The sequence below is a fragment of the Heptranchias perlo genome, chromosome 10, assembly GCF_035084215.1.
Source record: "Heptranchias perlo isolate sHepPer1 chromosome 10, sHepPer1.hap1, whole genome shotgun sequence".
NCBI lineage: Eukaryota > Metazoa > Chordata > Chondrichthyes > Hexanchiformes > Hexanchidae > Heptranchias > Heptranchias perlo.
The window spans coordinates 78,771,266-78,792,337 of record NC_090334.1 but is presented as its reverse complement, the minus strand read 5'-3'; the positions used below and the strand labels follow the sequence as shown (position 1 = coordinate 78,792,337).

Genomic DNA, 21,072 nt, shown 5'->3' with positions numbered 1-21,072 from the left:
AAGCAGTGTGTCATTGCTCAACCAGCCTTGCATTGTGTGTTCCTTTCCACCAGGTTGGAAACTACAATCTTGTAAAATGTGGAGATTCTATATGGTACGGCACTGGCTTTTCGTGGCTGATCCACCTATCTGCTTTCTAGAATTTAGTTGTGGGCAACGATTCTTTGTTAATGTTGCACAGTATTATAACAGTGCAATAAGATTCATTTTGGTCATTTTTTAATATTATTTCCCTCTTTTATTCTCCTGGCCAGCCTCCCACCTTGCACGTTCCTAAGCTCATCCAAAACTCTACTGCCTGAATCCTAACTCGCACCTGTGCTCGCTGACCTACATTGGCTCCTGGTCTGGCAACACTTTGATTTTAAAATTCTCATCCTTGTGTTCCAATCCCTCCATGGCCTCGCCCCTCCCTATTCTGTAACTTCCTCCAGCCCTACAGCCCTCCGAGGTCTCTGCGCTCTTCCAATTCTGGCCTCTTGCGCATCCCCAATTTTCATTGCTCCTCCATTGGCTGCCGTGCCTTCAGCTGCCTATGCCCTAAGCTCTGTAATTCTCTCTCTAAACCTCTCCACCCCTCTACCTTTCTCTCCTCCTTTAAGATGCTGCTTAAAACCTACCTCTTTAACCAAGCTTTTGGTCACCTGTCCTAATATCTCCTTATGTGGCTCAGTGTCAAATTTTGTTTGATATCGCTCTATACTGGTAATACAGATTCTATACAGATAATTTGATGCATGATTAAGCTGAGGTTTAAGATGGTGGCATTGGTTATTACTGCTTCCACAAAGTGATAGGATTTGGGTTCTTGCTTGTGGCTCCCAAAAGGTTAGGTTTCCCTGGGCACATGGGTGCGGCCTTGATAGGGAGTGAAACAGAAGACTGATTTTCTCATTGTTACATACAGCGACGGATTTATTGGTAGTGGACCAATGGCAAGGCACCATAAAACCAACCAGTTGTCAGCACATATTTAACACTACAGCAGGGTAATGACTCCTGTAATTATAGCTCCTTCCATTTTAGTTTCGTGTCTGTCCTTTTAACAATGCTGGAGGCATTGTCCTTCACAAAAGACAGAAAATACTTAAAAAGAATAAATCACCGAGCACGTATTGTAACATCGCAGGCATTGAGCAATATAAATAAATCCAAGCTGGAAATTGGATGATGTATGGTACCCTAGGGGGAGACTTTTAACCCCCAAGAATGAGTGGGTTGGGGGCGGGTGGGTAGTTAATATATTTGATTTTTGGAGCGGGACCGCAACCTGACTCCAACGCACCCACTTCCAGGTTTGACGGAAGTGTGTGAGTAACCCACTCGCCGCAGTCTGGACCTTAATTAGTTCAGGCGAGCAGGTATTTATAGCATCAATTAACGTCCTTGTGAGATGTTAAGTAGGTCTTTTTAAATTGAATTTGACTTAACTTTAAATTTAACGCCAGGGCTCGTGAATCTCGCCAGTGAAAAGGAGGTGAGAAGGGCTGAATCAGGAGGTAAGAAAGGGAAGATAGATTATGAAAATAAATTAGCAAAAAATATGAAAACAGATAGCAAGAGTTTCTATAGTTATATAAAAAGAAAAAGGGTGGTTAAGGCAAATGTAGGTCCCTTAGAGGATGAGACCGGGAAATTAATGGTGGGAAACATGGAAATGGCAAAAATGCTGAACAAATATTTTGTTTCAGTCTTTACGGTAGAGGACACTAAGAATATCCCAACACTGGACAAACAGGGGGCTCTAGTGGGGGAGGAGCTAAATACGATTAAAATCACTAAGGAATTGGTACTCAGTAAAATAATGGGACTCAAGGCGGATAAATCCCCTGGACCTGATGGCTTACATCCGAGGGTCTTGAGGGAAGTGGCAGTAGGGATTGTGGATGCTTTGGTGATAGTTTTCCAAAATTCCCTGGACTCAGGAGAGGTCCCGGCAGATTGGAAAACTGCTAATGTTACACCCTTATTTAAAAAGGGTAGTAGGCAGAAGGCTGGAAATTATAGACAAGTTAGCCTAACATCTGTGGTGGGTAAAATTTTGGAATCTATTATTAAGGAGACAGTAGCGGAACGTTTGGATAAACATAATTTAATAGGACAAAGTCAGCATGGCTTTACGAAGGGGAAGTCATGTCTGACAAATTTGCTTGAGTTCTTTGAGGACATAACGTACAGGGTGGATAAAGGGGAACCAGTGGACGTAGTGTATTTAGACTTCCAGAAGGCATTCGACAAGGTGCCACATAAAAGATTATTGCTCAAGATAAAGAATCACTAGATTGGGGGTAATATTCTGGCATGGGTGGAGGATTGGTTATCTAACAGGAAGCAGAGAGTTGGGATAAATGGTTCATTCTCGGACTGGCAACCGGTGGCCAGTGGTGTTCCGCAGGGGTCGGTGCTGGGTCCCCAACTCTTTACAATCTATATTAACGATTTGGAGGAGGGGACCGAGTGTAACGTATCAAAGTTTGCAGATGATACAAAGATGGGAGTGAAAGTGGAGAGTGAGGAGGACATAAAAAACCTACAGGGGGATATAGACAGGCTGGGTGAGTGGGCGGAGATTTGGCAGATGCAATACAATATTGGAAAATGTGAGGTTATGCACTTTGGCAGGAAAAATCAGAGAGCAAGTTATTATCTTAAAGGCGAGAAACTGGAAAGTACTGCAGTACAAAGGGATCTGGGGGTCCTAGTGCAAGAAGATCAAAAAGTTAGTATGCAGGTGCAGCAGGTGATCAAGAAGGCCAACGGAATGTTGGCTTTTATTGCTCGGGGGATAGAATATAAAAACAGGGAGGTATTGCTGCAGTTATATAAGGTATTGGTGAGACCTCACCTGGAATACTGCATACAGTTTTGGTCTCCATACTTAAGAAAAGACGTACTTGCTATCGAGGCAGTACAAAGAAGGTTCACTCGGTTAATTCCGGGGATGAGGGGGCGGACATATGAGGAGAGGTTGAGTAGATTGGGACTCTACTCATTGGAGTTCAGAAGAATGAGAGGCGATCTTATTGAAACATATAAGATTGTGAAGGGGCTTGATCGGGTGGATGCGGTAAGGACGTTCCCAAGGATGGGTGAAACTAGAACTAGGGGGCATAATCTTAGAATAAGGGGCTGCTCTTTCAAAACTGAGATGAGGAGAAACTTCTTCACTCAGAGGGTAGTAGGTCTGTGGAATTTGCTGCCCCAGGAAGCTGTGGAAGCTACATCATTAAATAAATTTAAAACGGAAATCGACAGTTTCCTAGAAGTAAAGGGAATTAGGGGTTACGGGGAGCGGGCAGGAAATTGGACATGAATTTAGATTTGAGGTTAGGATCAGATCAGCCATGATCTTATTGAATGGCGGAGCAGGCTCGAGGGGCCGATTGGCCTACTCCTGCTCCTATTTGTTATGTTCTTATGTTCTAAGTGCCTTTAATGTACTGCTTGTTGAGCCAGGAGTTTTTCCTCCAGGCCTAAGAAGCTTACCTGCCAAGATTGGAGCTCTGCGTTCGTCCAAGCCCACCCTCGGATGTCCGAGGCATACCCCCTCCCCCCCCGGATGTCCCAGACCCCCCCTCCCCCCCGCCACATAGCTGACCTCTCTCTTTTCCCCCCCCCCCCCTCCACCCCCCCGGAGTTTGACTTCTCCCCCCCTCCCCCCCTCCCCCCCCCCCCCCCACCCCCAAACCCGGATGTCCAACTTCTCACCTCCCCCCAGTGAGATCTGACTTCTCAGCGTCCCCTTGCCCCATCCAACCCCGAAAGATCCCGATCTCTTCCCCCGACCTTCCCCATGCAATCCCCGAAGACTCTGATCTCTCCCTGGCCTGTCAATCTGGCTACTGGGCACAAAACCCGGAAGTAAAATTTTTATCCTTCAATTAAGTTGCAATCGCAGATTCCGACTCACCAATTTCACTTCCGATAAACATCTCCCCACCCCCACTTTTCTCTTCCTGGCTCCAAGTTAAAATCCAGGCCCTGGCGTCAGTTTACTGATTTGTTTTTCCCTCTGCAGAAAGTGTGCTTACTGTTGAGTATCATTGTCTAACATGTAGAGGTTTTTTTTATTGATATATTTTGGTTCAGTCCTCTGCTCATCGATGGGAATTATTTCCTATAGTCATTTTGTGGAGCAACAGCATAAATAAATGTAGGAAGATTTTCTCTGGTCAGGTTTTCTAGTTTAATTGAAACCTCGTTCGGTTTGAGCATGCTGACGGTTTCTTCCCGTGTTTACTTATGACATGACAACACATAACAACCAGAGGTGATCTTCCTGACTGGTGGAAGATGAGATTGCCTCGTTCCAGATCATTAGGGCAGTTTGGTGCTCTGGGCTCATGTTGATTGGGAGCTGGGTTAAGACTGCGCAAGCTCATGTCATACATGGTTGGTAGAGCGATGAGACACCATTCCCACCCTTCCCATAAATGGACAGTCTTGCTCAGAAAAGTTGCAAAAATTGGCTTTTGTGGGAATTGTGAATGTGACAGTGGTGCACTAGGGGATGCTCTTTCAGAGGCTGGGCCTAAGGCACTTCGTTAGGGCAGAGTCAAGAGAGTTTTATCCTGTAATTGTCTATCCTATACCAAAGCGGAGAATGCTTGATGCTGACAGTGTGGCAGTATTCCATTCCCCAGAAGTAACATCCCTTAGCTTGTTGAGCATTTTTTTAAAAAATGTGTTCATCTGGAAGAATAGTGTGAGGTTACAATAACAAAGAAAAGGAGAAAAAAACTTAACCACAGGATAAATGAAACAGCTGCATGGGAAGCTGAGAGATTGGGACAGAACAGATATATTGAAAGAAAGTGAGGGAGACTCACCGAAGGGTCATTTGCATAGTGAGGGGGGTAGTTCAAAATCTATCCAGACTCAGTGTCCGTGGCTTTACCTAACCTTCATTGTCTTAGTATTATCTATTTTTCTATATCTGTCTGTCTTTCTGCTGCCTGTCTGCCTGCCTGCCTGTCTTGCATTTAGCATGTCCGTTCCACTTGAAAGTGTTACATATGCAACGTTTGTGTCACATTTGCGCTCAAATATGAAACTCACAAAACAGCAACCAGATAGGAAACCTACCGAAAAATGAGTAACATCTTTAAAAATATATATCCTTGAAAAGAGGGAGGAAGAAAGTCATTTCCTGATGGTGTTTTTCCTCCTCTTGATAACATCTGGAAGGGAGACCAATCTGCAGTCAAGCTTCACTTAGCTTACGGCAATTAACCTGTATTTCACCTCCGGATAGATCTATTTGCAGCACTCAGCCGGTCAGGCAGCATCGGGGAGAGTGCCGACAAGTTAATATTTCAGGTGTGAACCCTTCATCAGAACTGGGAGGGTATTGCAGGTGAGGAGCATTTAAAAAGGAACAGAATAAAGGGAAGTGGAGGGTAAAAACACGCACACATACATACATGCACACCTTTACACATACATACATGCACACCTTTACACATACATACATGCATACCTACACATATACATACATGTGCATTCGTACAGGGTGCAGACTGCCCCTGACTGAACACGGAAGCTGGTGTGGTAGAAGCGAGGACAAGGTGTACCCTATCATAGTTGTGAGGAGTAATGGGGGTATGAGCAGAAGCAGAGGAAATGGCATGGACCCGGTGTAGGGTCCTCTCTATCACAGTGGAGGGAGATGTTCGACTAAGGAAAAAGGACTACATTTCGGAAGCTCTGGTGTGGAAGGTGACATCATCAAGGTGGCGGAGACGAGAAACAAGGAGAAAGGAACCAAGTCCTTACAGGGTGGGAAGAAATATAATGTAGATTGTTGTGGGAGTCAGTAGAACTATAATATATGTCAGTGGACAGCCCACCTCAGGGATAAGGAGAAAGATGCCCAGGAACGGGAGGGAGGAGACACAGATGGAACAAGTAAAGAAAAGGGACGGATGGAGATTAGCAGGATAATTAATGAAATTCTCTAGATCAGGGCGAGAGCAGGAAGCAACACCAACATTGTAATTTGCATTAATGGAAAAAGAGGTCAGGGAAGGGACCTGAGTAGGACTAGAACATACCCTACAAAAACACATACCTTTTTGTAGGGTATGTGTTGAACATACCCTACAAAAAGATAGATAAAGCTGGGACCCGTGCGAGTTCCCATCGCAATACCTTTTAGCTGGAGGAAGAGAATGCTGTTAAAGAAAAAATGTGTTCAATTTGAAAACAAATTCAACCAGATGAAGGAGGGTGGTGGTGGGTGGGGGCTAGTTGGGTGCTACTCGAGGAAGAAGTGAAGGGCTCGCAGGCCAATCTGGGGAGTGATGGAGATGTGAAAAGAAGACAGTTAGGGGCAGAACACCAGAGAGCATCAGAAGAGTCATGGATTTAGGTAGGTAGGGACCATCGCCGAATCCCCCACCATCAACATCCTGGGGGTCACCATTGACCAGAAACTTAACTGGACCAGCCATATAAATACTGTGGCTACAAGAGCAGGTCAGAGGCTGGATATTCTGCGGCGAGTGACTCACCTCCTGGCTCCCCAAAGCCTTTCCACCATCTACAAGGCACAAGTCAGGAGTGTGATGGAATACACTCCATTTGCCTGGATGAGTGCAGCTCCAACAACACTCAAGAAGCCCGCTTGATTGGCACCCCATCCACCACCCTAAACATTCACTCCCTTCACCATCGGTGCACTGTGGCTGCAGTGTTTGCCATCCACAGGATGCACTGCAGCAACTCGCCAAGGCTTCTTCGACAGCACCTCCCAAACCCGCGACCTCTACCACCTAGAAGGACAAGAGCAGCAGGCACATGGGAACAACACCGCCTGCACGTTCCCCTCCAAGTCACACACCATCCCGGCTTGGAAATATATCGCCGTTCCTTCATTGTCGCTGGGTCAAAATCCTGGACCTCCCTTCCTAACAGCACTGTGAGAGAACCTTCACCACACGGACTGCAGCGGTTCAAGAAGGCGGCTCACCACCACCTTCTCAAGGGCAATTAGGGATGGGAAATAAATGCTAGCCTCGTCAGCGACGCCCACATCCCATGAACGATTATTTTTTAAAAATTGGACAGGGTGGGGAAGAATAGAGTCAAGGGAAAATTGGTTCAGTAGGACAGGAGAAGGCTGAAATAATCTGAATACTGGGACAGTCCTTATTGTTTATCTTGGGGAGTAGGTAGGTGAGAGCTGTGCGGGATTGGGGTCTGTGAGGCTAGAGGCTGCTGAGGGAAGATCTCCAGAGGAAAAAAGGTCAGTAACGGTCTGGGAAATGATGGCTTGGCACACAACAGTGTGGTTGTGGTCCAGGGGGAGATAGGAGTTAGTGCTCAGTCTCAACAAGGTAGAGGTCCTTCTGCCACCCAACAACTCCACCCCATTTTATCAATGGGTTTGATATTGCTGCCTAGATTGGACATGAGAGAATGGAGGACTGCAAGTTCAGAGGGAGGTTGAGAGAGGGAAGTGGAAAAACTGACGTGGCTGATATTGCACTAGCAGTTTGCAAGAAAAGATCATCAGGCTATTTACAGCAATTAGGCTCCATCTTAACAGAATAATACATTGTGCATTACATGTTATAATGCTGCTGTCTTTATAATACAGCATATCCTCTGACTTCTTACGAGCAGCACCATAGGAGATCTGCTGGTTTGTATTAATAATTGTACAATTATGCACTATTATTGAGTCATCCCATTTTCAGAATGATGGAGTAGAGCTTGTAGAGATTGATGGTGACAATGTACTTTCCTACCTCTGTCTGCATAAAACATAATGCGAGACCTATTTTTCAGGCGCTAATGTTTCTCACTGCTTAATTGCCCATTAGCCAGTAATGTTGACATCAGCTGTAAGTTCGGATGATGTCAGCAGCTGACCTCGTTTGAAGTGCAGTATAAATCGGACAAAGGGCAGATCTCTTGATAACCTAGTGCATGGGTGCTCACACTGCAGCACACCAACCAAATCCAGGCAACGCAGTTCTATTTGTGCTTCTATTTTTCACTCGACGATTTGTCCTGTTTGAATTTTGTGGGCGTGGAGATTTTGGAAAGGGCTGTAATTAGTGCTTGGCGGATGAATTCTAATTCACAACACCAAGATCTGTTAGTATCAGCAGCTTGAGATACTTGCAATTTAAGCTGCATGTTCATTTAAACCTTTACAGGTGGTCCATGGAGACAGAAAGCCTGGCCTAGTTGGTAAATGCACCCCCAGGAGTGGTACTGGGCTCCATGGACCAGGTAGGTCCCAGGCTTAATCTCTGGTACATGCTGAGTTTGCTGACCTCAGTTGGGGCAATAGTTGGGGGTGCTACAATTGCCCCATGGCTAGGGAGGGGATAGATGAGTCAGGGTTCATACTCCTGATGATTACCACTAATCCCTGTCGAGCATTGTGAATGTGTTGACGTTGGTGAGGACAGGATCAGCTTGATGGATGGTGGTGGTTTTAAAAAAAAACATGTGTTAGCCCGCTCTTCCAATCAGGCAGGAAGAGTCCCTCAGGACAAGACATGTAGAAAATCAAGGTTGTCATGAAGGATAAGTCAAAGAGAAGGCATGCTATATTAAATGGGTAGCCCACGAGCAGTGTATTATATCCAAGGCTGTGATCTGCTGGTGCTGCAGGGAAGGGTTACTTGTATTCAGAACTGCATGTTTGTTTTTCACCAGTTCTAGCAATATTTAGTTTTTAAAAATTAACTTGCCTTGGTCAAAAGTGCAGAACTCAAGTAGCCAGGATTTATTAAACGGTGCCCTGGAACTGAACCGTTGCACAATCACGCTCACTGGTGCCAGGGAGCTCGGCTGATTTGCTAAAGGGAGGAGACGTGGAGCACAGCACCAGATTTGTCCGTCCAACATTAGGATTTCACAGAGAGTCATTCATGGATCTGAGAATTATGTTGCCATATGGTGCCTTTCCTTGTCAGCCGGTAATACTCCCAATCAGAACAATGTCTCCCTGGTGTTTAAGCTCAGCTGGCAAGTGTTACACAGTGGAAAGTGCCACCATTTCATTTATATACTTTAATGTCTGCTTTCCAGTGCTCTGTTTTAGAACAGACTTTTTTTTAAGTCATTCATTGCCCTTGTATGAATTTCTATTTAAACCCAAAGTAAAGATGTGGAATTTATTTTCTTCTCTCTTCCTCCCCTCCCCTCCTCCCTTTTCTCCCCACTCCTCCTCCCCTGAAGATACACAAATCATTAAAAGTAGCAACTCAGATTAATAAGGCCATTTTAAAAAAAAAAGCAAAGCAAACCAAGCACTGGGGTTCATTTCTAGAGGGATAGAATTAAAAAGCAAAGAAGTTATGTTAAACATGTATAGAACCTTGGTTAGACCGCACTTGGAGTACTGTGCACAGTTCTGGTCTCCATATTATCAAACGGATATAGCGGCACTGGAGAAGGTGCAAAAAAAATTTACAAGGACGACACCAGAATTGAGAGCCTGTACCTATCAGGAAAGAGTGAACTGGCTGGGGCACTTTTCTCTAGAAAATAAAGACTGAGGGGTGGCTTGATGGAGGTCTTTAAGATTATGAAAGGGTTTGATAGGGCAGATGTAGAGAAGATGCTTCCACTTGTGGGGGAGACCAAAACTAGGGGCTATAAATATGAAGATAGTCACTAATAAATCCAATAGGCGATTCAGGAGAAAGTACTTTACCCAGAGAGTGGTTAGAATGTGGAACTTGCTACCACAAGGAGTAGTTGAGGCGATTAGCGTAGATGCATTTAAGGGGAAGCTAGATAAACACATGAGGGAGAAAGGAATAGAAGGATATGCTGCTGGAGTTAGATGAAGAGGGGAGGGAGGAGGTTCATGTGGAGCATAAACACCAGCATAGACCAGTTGGGCCGAATGGCCTGTTTCTGTGCTCTACATTCTGTATAACATTGATTTGATGGGGTACGGTTACCTCGAGCACCAGTTGCTCTCTGGTGCCTCACCCAAGTAACTGTCTGAGTCTACACAGCGAGTATCAGCAGGCTATGCAACCACAGAAGGAAGCATGGCAACACAGCCTGCTCTCTTTCCTCGCCATATGTCCACTTGCAGCAGAGCATCACTGGATGGCGATCAAGAGCAGGAACCTTGGGCACGGTTCCCCCTTCTTAACCCTTGGGGTGAGGGGCTGAGGCCCAATGTAGCACCCCTGCAGCTGCCCTAGCTGGGTTCAGCTAACTCAGCACAGTTGGGGTAGCGAACTGGGACTTTTCTGGTCTGTATGTCTATTCTGAGCTTTGATAAAAATGCCAAACAAGTGTGTCATTTTTTACACAGTTTAACACATCTATGTACTATTTCAATTGTATACTGTTTGTGACATTTACAGGAAGTAACACTAACATAATGAATTTGGCTTTGTTCTATGTACTGGTGTACCAGTGTTGTACACATCAGATCAGAATGTTTTATTGGCAAGGGCTAATAATTTTGGTTAAATTTGGGTTTTGCTTTGAAGTAAAATTACGTTATATGAAGGGGGGGATGGGAGTTATTTTTTAAGCGAATTAGCTATTGTTCTTGAGCCGTTATGTGACTTAACAAAGTCAATCTAACTGGTATAGTAATTGTGAAATTATCGGGCATTCCTTGTCACTAACTAAACATAATGAAAGAGGTGTTGAGCCACAGCCCAGGGTGAGTTAGTCCTTCCAGGAGAGAGCTAGGGGAAGGCAAGCTCAAATAGGTGAGGTATGTGACATGGTTTAATAAGAAGCAGTATCCTGGATTTACATATTCAGTGTCATTTACTGTGATTGGGGAAATATAGGAACATAAGAAATAGGAGCACGAGTGGGCCATATAGCCCCTCGAGCCTGCTCCGGCATTCAATAAGATGACTGATCTTCTACTTCAACTCCACTTTCCCGTCCTATCCCCATATCCCTTGATTCCCTTAGTATCCTGATCGATCTCAGTCTTGAATATACTCAACAACTAAGCATCCACATCCCTCTGTGGTAGAGAATTCCAAAGGTTCACAACCCTCTGAGTGAAGAAACTTTTCTTCATCTCAGTCCTAAATGGCTGACCCTTTGCCTTGAGACTATGCCCCCTAGTTCTAGATACTCCAGCCAGGGGAAACAACCTCTCAGCATCTACCCTGTCAAGCCCTCTAAGAATTTTATACATTTCAATGAGATCACTCTCATTCTTCTAAACTCCAGAGAGTATAGGCCCATTCTACTCAATCTCTCCTCATAGGACAACCCTCTTATCCCAGGAATCAATCTAGTGAACCTTTGTTGCACCCCCTCTAAGGCAAGTATATCCTTCCTTAGGTAAGGAGACCAAAACTGTATGCAGCACTCCAGGTGTGGTCCTCACCAAGTTCAAAGTGGCAAAAGGAAAATTTAGGGCTATTGTCAAGAAGTCCTTTAACAAACACAGAATGGATTTGAGGTGGGGTAATGGTGCATAAACCCTGGAATCATTTGGGAGGCAAAATAGATGGTGTGATGGAGGGAACTGTTGGGTTTTTCTGGATAGATGAAATTTGGTGAGCTGAATGGCCTTCCTTAGCCATTCATTTTGTGAACATATTTGGTTTTTATCCTGCTATGTTTTCTGCCAAGGTGCAGGTTTGTTTTCTTCCAAACTCTGTCTGCCCTGTCAGGTGGATGAGAAATATCCAATGGCACTATTCAAAGAATAGCAGGAGAGTTCTCCTGATTTCTTGCCAGCATTTATCCCTCAACCAACACTATCAAAAAAATAGATTATCTGGTCATTTATCTCATTGCCGTACGCAAATTGGCTGTCGCATTTCCCTACATTACAACAATGACTAAACTTCAAAAAGCACTGTATTGGCTGTGAAATGATTTGGGATGTCCCGAGTTTATGAAAAGCGCTCTATGAAAGCAGGTTGTCTCTTTGCTTCTTTCTTTATCCCTCCTCCGAGAAGGTGGAAAATGTCTGATTAGATTGAGAGTACTGATAAGCTGCAATCTGAAGTATAATTTATCTTCTAGAAAAACAGATGTATAATGGAAAGATGCCATTCCGGAGATGCCAAGTGCCCAAGCAGACATACACAACATCCGCGGATTCATATAACAAAAGTCATTGTACCAAATAAGTACAGGGGGAGCACTAAACTGCTGCCTGGCTTATTACTGCAGCGCAGTGTATGGAGCTAATTACAGTGATGTATGGGTGAGGTTCTCTGGAGCTCTTCACTGCGTACCCTGTCTCATTAACAATGCCTTCGAAAAGCCAAGGAGATCATTAATTTTTTTCTTGTGTATGTCAAAAGACATATTTCGGGATTGAAGTCATGAAATGATGTGATTTTGTTATTTTTTTCCACAGTAATCGTGTTTGTCATAACTGAGCTGATTTGCATTCCAAGGTGGCAGAGAATTGGCACCGGTTCAGCTCGAAGGAGTGGAGAAAGAAAGGATGTTTCTAAACCCGCAGCACAATTTTGACTTGTTCGGAGTTGTGCCGCAAAGTCCCAACTTGACCATAAAGATTAGTTTAGATTCCACATTGTAATTTGCACAAGTACTTCTTTCCACCATCAAAAAAAAAACTGTTCTGATCTTTATGTAAAGGCTTTCATTTAGTCATTAAAATAGAATATTTTTCAAGCTTCCAAGCAAATAAAGTAAGCAAAACTTTGTTTTTTTCCTTTCACTCACAAAACTCTTGTCTCCCCACATCTCTCCTCTGTTTGTTTCTCCTGAGGCTCTTACTGGAGTATGGGTCCCCATGTGTGCCAAGCACTTTCCCCGAAACTCCCATTTATTACTTGTGAGTGCTAATGACTGTTGCTGGGCTATTGGACCGTGAGGGGTGCCACAGCCAAGCCTGACCTTCTCCTGTCTCCTCACCCCCTTGCCGGAAACTGCATATCTGCGTGGGTCTACAGATGTGCTCATTCCAGCTGGGAATGCTGGATAGTGATCAGGATCAGGAACTCTGGCAGATTTTTTTCCCCCCGCCCTTCCTGGCCCAGACCAAATGCAAGAACCATCTGCTGCCTGAGTGAGATCAGCTAACTCTCCACAAACCAAAAGATGAACTTGGAATTTTGAGGGTCAATTCTGGGTCTGTTGTAAACTAACTAATAGAGATTGATTGCTATGATTAGTCAACAACTCCGTTATCGCTGTATCAGGCGACTACCAGGATGGCAGAAGGTGAACTAGATGGATCTTGGTCTTTTTTTGTCTAGCAATTCCAAGATTCCTATGGAAAGAAAGAATTTGCATTTATATAGCACCTTTCACAACCTCAGAATGGCCCAAAGCTATTCACAGCCAATTAAGTACTTTCTTGAAGTGTAGTCACTGTTGTAATGTAGGAAACCCGGCAAGCAATTTGCACACAGCAAGATCCCACAAACAGCAATGTGATAATGCCAGATAATCTGTTTTAGTGATGTTGGTTGAGGGATAAATATTGGCCAGGATACCAGTGCTCTTTTCCAAAATTGTGACGTGGAATATTTTACGTCCATCTGAGAGGGCAGACGGGGCCTCGGTTTAACGTCTCATCCGAAAGATGGCACCTCAGACAGTGCAGCATTCCCTCGGTGTCAGCCTAGATTTTGTGCTCAAGTCTCTGGAGCGGGACTTGAACCCACAACCTTCTGACTCAGAGGTGAGAGTGCTACCCACTGAGCCATGGCTGACTCGCATAGATGCATTTCAAAACTGAACCAACCATTGGTAGGAGAAAGTACATATCGTTTTCTTTACCCACATTGCTGTCTCTCTGTTGAGCTTTCAGAAAAGGTGACTCAGTCCTTAAAATCTGTAAATTGTTTCTCTTGATTTTGCCTGCCATACCACGTTCTTACGAAGCCAACGCATATCCTGGAGTGAAGTCTATGTTGGTTGTAATGTAAACTGCTGCCAAATATTACTGGGCCACAAACTGACTTGAAGGAAATGGCTTGGCATGCACAGGTGTCTTCAGGAGATTCAAGGTTGTACAAGGCACTTCTGCCACAAATACCAAATATGCCAAAATCATCTGACCCTTTTTCTTTTCCAAAATTCATTTCAAAGCTACTTTCTGTGTTCAGACTTCCAATTCTGCCCTTCCTCTCCCAGCTACTTTCGTTTAGGGAGGCAGAATGCTGGTGGCGGCACATTGATCATTGTATTGGGGCTCTGTTGCCTGATTTGTTTTATAAATTAATTTTTTAGAAATAGCCAAACTGACTCGAGACTTTCCTGATACAGCAAGGTAATACTCAGATACCTTAGTGGATCTTGCAGACTCCTTCACAACCTTCCTGCCTCTCTCCATTTTATTGATGCTACTATGATCACCGCTGCCCTGAACTTCCTTCTCTTGTTTCTCTCATGCTCCAAATATACTGGCTAATATGAAATTGGTATGCGTTGCGCCTGTTTTTTGGGCTTAAAATGGGCAATGCTGGCAGATTCAGTGGGACGGTCGGCACCCAATCTGCATGGGTGTTCGGGCGAGTGCTAAATCTGTCTAGACCAATTTTTAGGCGTTTTGGGTGGTCGTCTAAGACAAGCGTTAATCCCCTTGCATATGTAAATTAGGGATCTAATGCCTATTGAAGGACTTCTCTAGGCCGATTTTATGAATTGATGCTCCCGACGTGGAGCCTCCACTTCTCTGACAGTGGATAGTGGGCACCACGAGCGTACTCCTCACAATTTTACGCCTATTCGTTTCTTAGGACAAAAGTTGCCTGTAATTTCATAGAAACATAGAAAATAGGAGCAAGATAAAATAATCATGGCTGATCCCCCATATCCCTTGATTCCTTTCCCAACAGGTGCTCATGGTGGAGCTTTCAGAGATTGTCCGTCAATAATTTCATCGCTCCGCCATTGGTGACCATGCCTTCAGCTGCCTAGGCCCTAAGCTCTGGAATTTCCTCCCTAAACCCCTCTGCCTCTCTACCTCTCTCCTTTAGGACGCTCCTTAAAACCTACCTCTTTGACCAAGCTTTTGTTCATCTGCCCTAATATCTCCTTTTGTGGCTCCGTGTCAAATTTTGTCTGATAACGCTACTGTGAAGCGTCTTGGGATGTTTTACTACGTTAAAGGCGCGATATAAGTGCAAATTGTTGTTGTTGTCAAGGTATAACTCTTGTTAACAGCATCAGATGGTATTGTGATACATTTAATGTTATGTTATTGCCCCCCTTTTTTTTCATTTTGTTATTTTTATCTCCTAAAATATGAACTGAAGAAAAGTAGTATTTTACTGGAGGAGTTATAGAACTAAGTATTAAAAATTGCCAACCTGTTTGCCTACTTCGGTGTTGCGTGATTTGTAATGTACTAACTTTTTGCACCATTCTGTCGCATGGCACTGTGGGCTTCTGAAATTTTCCATCTATAATTTATGGGTGAAAAGCAGAGGGGTGGGGGGGGGGGGGATGTGGTTCTTATTTCTCATATCTAAATTTTTATTTACTTTTGAGACATAATATTCAGACGTGCTACCTGGTGAGCAAAAAGGACAGGCGAATTTATTAATGGGCAGAGGCAGCAGTGACTCCCTCGACATTCTTGACCGTTTATGTTGTTGAAAGGGTTAAATGGGCAATGTTGTTCAAAGTCCTGTCTGTGAGGGTGCCATGTACAGATGCATGCTGGTACACAAAAATACAGTAAGCTTTAGTATGTTTATAAGAAAATTGCAGTTCTGTTGTGGTTCTTAAATCTGGATTGACAAAGGACTGCTTTAATTTTATGCCGCAAGCTAAGAATGCCCTGCTTTATATAGACCAAACTGGTGAACAGTTAGAGAGCGTTATTACTGTTCTCTGGCTGGGATCATAGTTGTACTCAGTATTCAAACTGCTGGCTACGTACTGTAAATTTAAATGCCTGTTATCTCTGTATACTCTGCAGACTTAAAGGCAGAATCACATTCCAGCTATGATAATTTGGTTTCTATTTTCACACATTCCTGTAAAAACCATAAAAGACCTGTGATTGAGATACCATAGGTTTGATTCCTATCTAGGCAAATAGAGAGATAAAGTGCTAGAATTTCTGCTGGCGGTTATCCAATCACCCCCCTCCCCTTCCCCCCCCCCCCCCCATAACTTTGGTGGAAGATTGATTGAAACCCCAGGGAAACGGCGTAAGTGGCTGTCTCCCCGGGTTTCCTGCCAATCTCCTGCTGAGGTTACAGCAAGAGCCCCACCACCCACGGAAGTTCCAGCCGAAATCTTCCTGTATTTTTGGCTCGGTTACACCATAGGGTTCCGGTTTGAGATGTGCATGTGCGTAGAGGAATGTAGAAGTGGCACGCTCATGCTATACTGCTGCCTCTACATTGCTCTCCAGCGAGGGGAGACCGAGCTCTCAATGCATGTATACACGCTTGGACATATTGTTCGATCATTTTCCCTGAAAGTATTTTAATTAAAGAAAAACAGACCCACTTACATGCACAAGCGCATGCACGCACACACTCCAGCACGCAAGTCCACACTCCCCGCAGACGCGACTGCACTCACCCATGCTACCTCATACCACAGGTATCTGCACCCATAGGAGCACACACACGCATGCATGCACCTACAACAAGCATGCATGCTTGTAAGCTTGGATAGAGCTCTCCACATACATACATGCTTGGACACTTGGACAAAGTTTTGCATATACGACTGGGCAGTGCTCTGCTCACTGGTGTAGAAATGGTGTAAAAAATAGTCAAAGAGACAGCTACTTTGTTAACAAAAAGGTGAAAATTTTATTTCAAAAGCACCCCCAGGCAGTCAGTTGAAATTATTCACAGTTTTCTTTACAAAGATTGCAGCAATACGGCAGCGGGAATTAAGTCAAAATACTGCCTCTGGATGGTCTCACATTCCTTGTCTAAAACCGATTTGGGTAACTTTGCACCAGATTTAAGCTGCATATTTTCTGTCAATCTGAAACTGCTTTGTGTCAATTCAAAACATGTACTATAACTGACACAGAATTAAAACATATTTTACTACACAGCCTCAGTTCAAAGTCTGCATTTTCCCCTCTTTTGGATATTTTTTCTCTTCAGTATATCCAATCTCAATCATATGTGCTTATTTATAGAGAGGTGTGTATATTTTTTTCCTTAACCAAGTTAAGCCAGATTGGCAAAAAAATAATGAATTATTCTTGTTTTCGGAGCCAGGTATTGAACACTAATATCCAGAACAGGAGTCCGAAGCCGGGTTCAGCATTCCAAGAACAAGAATTGGGATTCTTCCTTGAAACAGGACTTCAAAGAGCACACGTCATTTATTTCAAAAATGGGTGAGATCTGGGTTACTTGTTGGCACTTTATGCATGTGTGTGCACACACCTATGGGTGCAGGTGTGTGTAAGTGCATAGATGTGTATGAGGTAGCATGGGTGTGTGCAGGGGAGTGTTGGTCAGCTTGCTGGAGTCTGTCTGTGTGTGTGTGTGCATGTGAGTGCAGTTGCACATGTGTGTCTGTGTTTTTCCAACTAAAATGCATTCAGGGAACATGGCCAAAAAGTTGCAGAGAGAAAATGTGATAGGAAAGAGAATTCCAATAAAAGGATTTATTGGAACAGCTCCACGATTGTGGAGGGGAGGAAAAACCTTGAATTGTTCCTTTAAAAAGCTGAGTGAAAATGAGTAACTGATTTAACCTTAAGCTATGCTTGCACATTTATAGAGAGCAGTAATTCTGATTTGTTTTGTGTTTTGTTACAAGAGCAGATTTTCTTGCTGTCATGCAAATTTAGAAAGAAACTAGTTTCAAATGAATCACAATCTTAAAATTAGAGCTAGGCCATTCAGGAGTGAAATCAGGAAGGACTTTTTCACACAAAGGGTAGTGGAAATGTAGAATTCTCTTCTCCCAAAAGGCTGTGGATGCTGGGGGTCAATTGAAATTTTCAAGACGGAGATCGACAGATTTTTGTTAGGTAAGGGTATCAAGGGATATGGATCAAAGGTGAGCAAATGGAGTTGGGATGTAGATCAGTCATGATTTAGTTAAATGGCGGAACAGGCTCGAGGGGCTGAATGGCCTACTCCTGTTCCTATGTATTTCAAATGAATCCTCTGACCAATGCTTTTTCCCCCTCCGTTCTCAAAGGTACAAACTCAGAATGGGGAAGTTGTATTTACTTGTTTCTGTTGCAGGGGCCTTAAAAATGAACTAAAAGTGGCAGACATTTAATGAGCTATTTCATAACATTCAGCGAAAATACATTCCTGTGAGAAAGAAAGACTCTAGGGGCAGGATGTAGCATCCGTGGCTAACTAAGGAAGTTAGAGATAGTATCAAATTGAGAGAAAAAGCATACAATTCCGTGAAGATTAGTGGCAGGTCAGAAGATTGGACAGAATATAAAAAAACAGCAAAGAATGACTAGAAGAATAATAAGGAGGGAGAAATTAGAGTACGAGAGAAAGCTAGCAAAAAATATAAAAACAGATAGTAAGAGTTTCTACAGGTATTTAAAAAGGAAAAGAGTAAGTAAAGTGATCATTGGTTCTCTAGAGAGAGAGTCTGGGGAATTAATAATAGAGAATAAGGAAATGGCGGATGAATTGAACAGATATTTTGCATCCGTCTTCACTGTAGAGGATACAAATAACATGCCAGAAATAATTGTGAATCAAGAGGTGAAAGGGATGGAGGAACTTAAAACATTTACAATCACCAGGGAAAGGGTTCTGAAAAAATTATTAGAACTAAAAGCTGACAAGTCCCCAGGTCCTGACTGACTTCATCCTAGGGTCTTAAAAGAAGTGGCTGCAGAGATAGTAGATGCATTGATATTAATTTTCCAAAATTCCCTAGATTCTGGAAAGGTCCCATTAGATTGGAAAATAGCGACTGTAACTCCTCTATTTAAGAAAGGAGGGAGACAGAAAGCAGAAAACTACAGGCCAATTAGCTTAACAACTGTCATAGGGAAAATGCTAGCATCTATTATTAAGGAGGTTATAGCTGGGCACTTAGAAAATCTCAGTGCAATCAGGCAGTCAGCACAGCTTTGTGAAAGGGAAATCGTGTTTCACTAATTTATTAAAGTTCTTTGAGGAAGTAACAGGCAACGTGGATAAAGGGGATCCTGTGAATGTGGTGTACTTGGATTTCCAGAAGGCTTTTGACAAGGTGCCACATCAAAGGCTACTACACAAAATAAGAGCTCATGGTGTAGACGGTAACATATTAGCATGGATAAAGGATTGGTTAGCTAACAGGAAACAGAGTAGGCATAAATGGGACATTTTCAGGTTGGCAAGATGTAACGAGTGGAGTGCCACAGGGATCAGTGCTTGGGCCTCAACTATTTACAATCTGTATCAATGACTTGGATGAAGGAACCAAATGTATGATTGCTAAATTTGCTGATGACCCAAAGGTAGTTAGGAAAGTAAGTTGTGAAGAGGACATAAGGAGTCTGCAAAGGGATAGAGATAGGTTAAGTGAGAGGGCAAAAATTTGGCAGATGGAGTATAATGTGGGAAAATGTGAACTTGTCCACTTTGCCAAGAGGAATAGAAAAGCAGTATATTTAAATGGAGAGAGATTGCAGAACTCTGAGGTACAGAGGGATCTGAATTTCCTAGTACATGAAATCACAAAAAGTTAGTATGCAGGTACAGCAAGTGATTAGGAAGGCAAATGGAATGTTGTGATTTATTGCAAGGGGAATGGAATATAAAAGTAGAGTTGTGCAGGGCATCAGTGAGACCACATCTAGAATACTGTGTGCAGTTTTGGTCGTCTTATTTAAGAAGGACATAATTGCTTTGGGGCCAGTTCAGAGAAGGTTCACTCGACTGATTCGTGGGATGAGGGGTTATCTTATGAGGAAAGGTTGGACAAATTAGGCCTGTATACATTGGAGTTTAGAAGAATGAGAGATGATCTTATTGACTAGAACTAGGGGATACAGTTTAAAAATAAGGGGTCTCCCATTTAAGATAGAGATGAGGAAAATTTTTTTCTCTGAGGGCCGTGAGTTTGTGGAACTCCCTTCCCCAGAGAGTGGTGGAGGCAGGGTTATTGAATATTTTTAAGGCTGAGTTAGATAGATTCCTGATTAACAAGGGAGTCAAAGGTTATAGTAGGTAGACGGGAAAGTATGGTTGAGGTCACAGTCAGAACAGCCATGATCTTATTAAATGGCAGAGCAGGCTCGAGGGGCTGAATGGCCTACTCCTGCTCTTAATTCGTATGTTCGTATGTAAACGTTCTCTCCTAGGAGATAAACCAGAGGAGAATAGAAGAAATGCATAAGATGACTCCTTTGCTTTTAGGCTCAAACAGGGGCATAAATTTCTCATCTTGTATGTGAGTTTATATGGCAAGGCCTTATCTCTGAAATGAGTTCTGGCAGCTGCAGGCTGGCTCCCAGTGGACCCCAGCACTAATAAGCACGACCGTTAACCTTCGGCCCGACAGCGAGGGAAAGCTGACATGTTTTCATTGCCCCGGTATTCTTTTCTTATTTTCTCCCCTGCTTTTTCCAATCCTGCCTATTTTCCTTCTCCTGGTTTCTGCTGCTTTATTTGTGTTTCATTATATTTTTCATTTTTGGAGGGATTTCTTTTTGCTATTCCCATTTTTATTTTTTTTTCTTCTATTAGTTCCTTCCTGTTCCAATTTATTTTTGTCTTTTTTTGACCAAACAGGTTTTTATTTTTAATCCGTTTATTTCTATTTTCTCTCTTTTTTTAATTTCCTCCCACCCACTCTGAAAGTTGTAGACTCTTTGGTGGGGCACTATCCAACAGGCACTGGGCACCTCTGGTCAGGGTTGCCAACTCTGATTGGATGCATTCCTGGAGGTTTCATCAGATAACCTCCCCACTCATGCCCAAAGAGTTTTTTTCCCCCATCTCCAATATTTTCATAAGGAATAAACAAAAGTGTTAGATTTTCAACGCCCCTGTGATTTTTCTCCCGGGTGTTTCTCGCAGCAGTGTCCAGGAGGTTCAGCTTCAATTCCTGGAGACTCCAGGACAATCCTGGAGGGTTGGCAACCCTACATCTGGTACCTCACCCAAAAGCCATTCTTCCCGTGTGAGCCTAGGTAGAGAGCGAAGGCGGACATCACAGCGGAAC

General features: G+C 43.5%; 1 protein-coding gene across 1 annotated transcript in view; it reads left to right on the top strand.

The window, feature by feature from the left end:
* Positions 1 to 21,072, top strand: part of ttc7b (tetratricopeptide repeat domain 7B) — a 336,403-nt gene that overhangs the window by 71,024 nt on the left and 244,307 nt on the right. Inside the window, exon 5 of the mRNA XM_067992068.1 lies at positions 17,148 to 17,269. Coding sequence (XP_067848169.1) covers positions 17,148 to 17,269 — 122 coding nt within the window. The remainder of the gene's footprint in view (positions 1 to 17,147; positions 17,270 to 21,072) is intronic.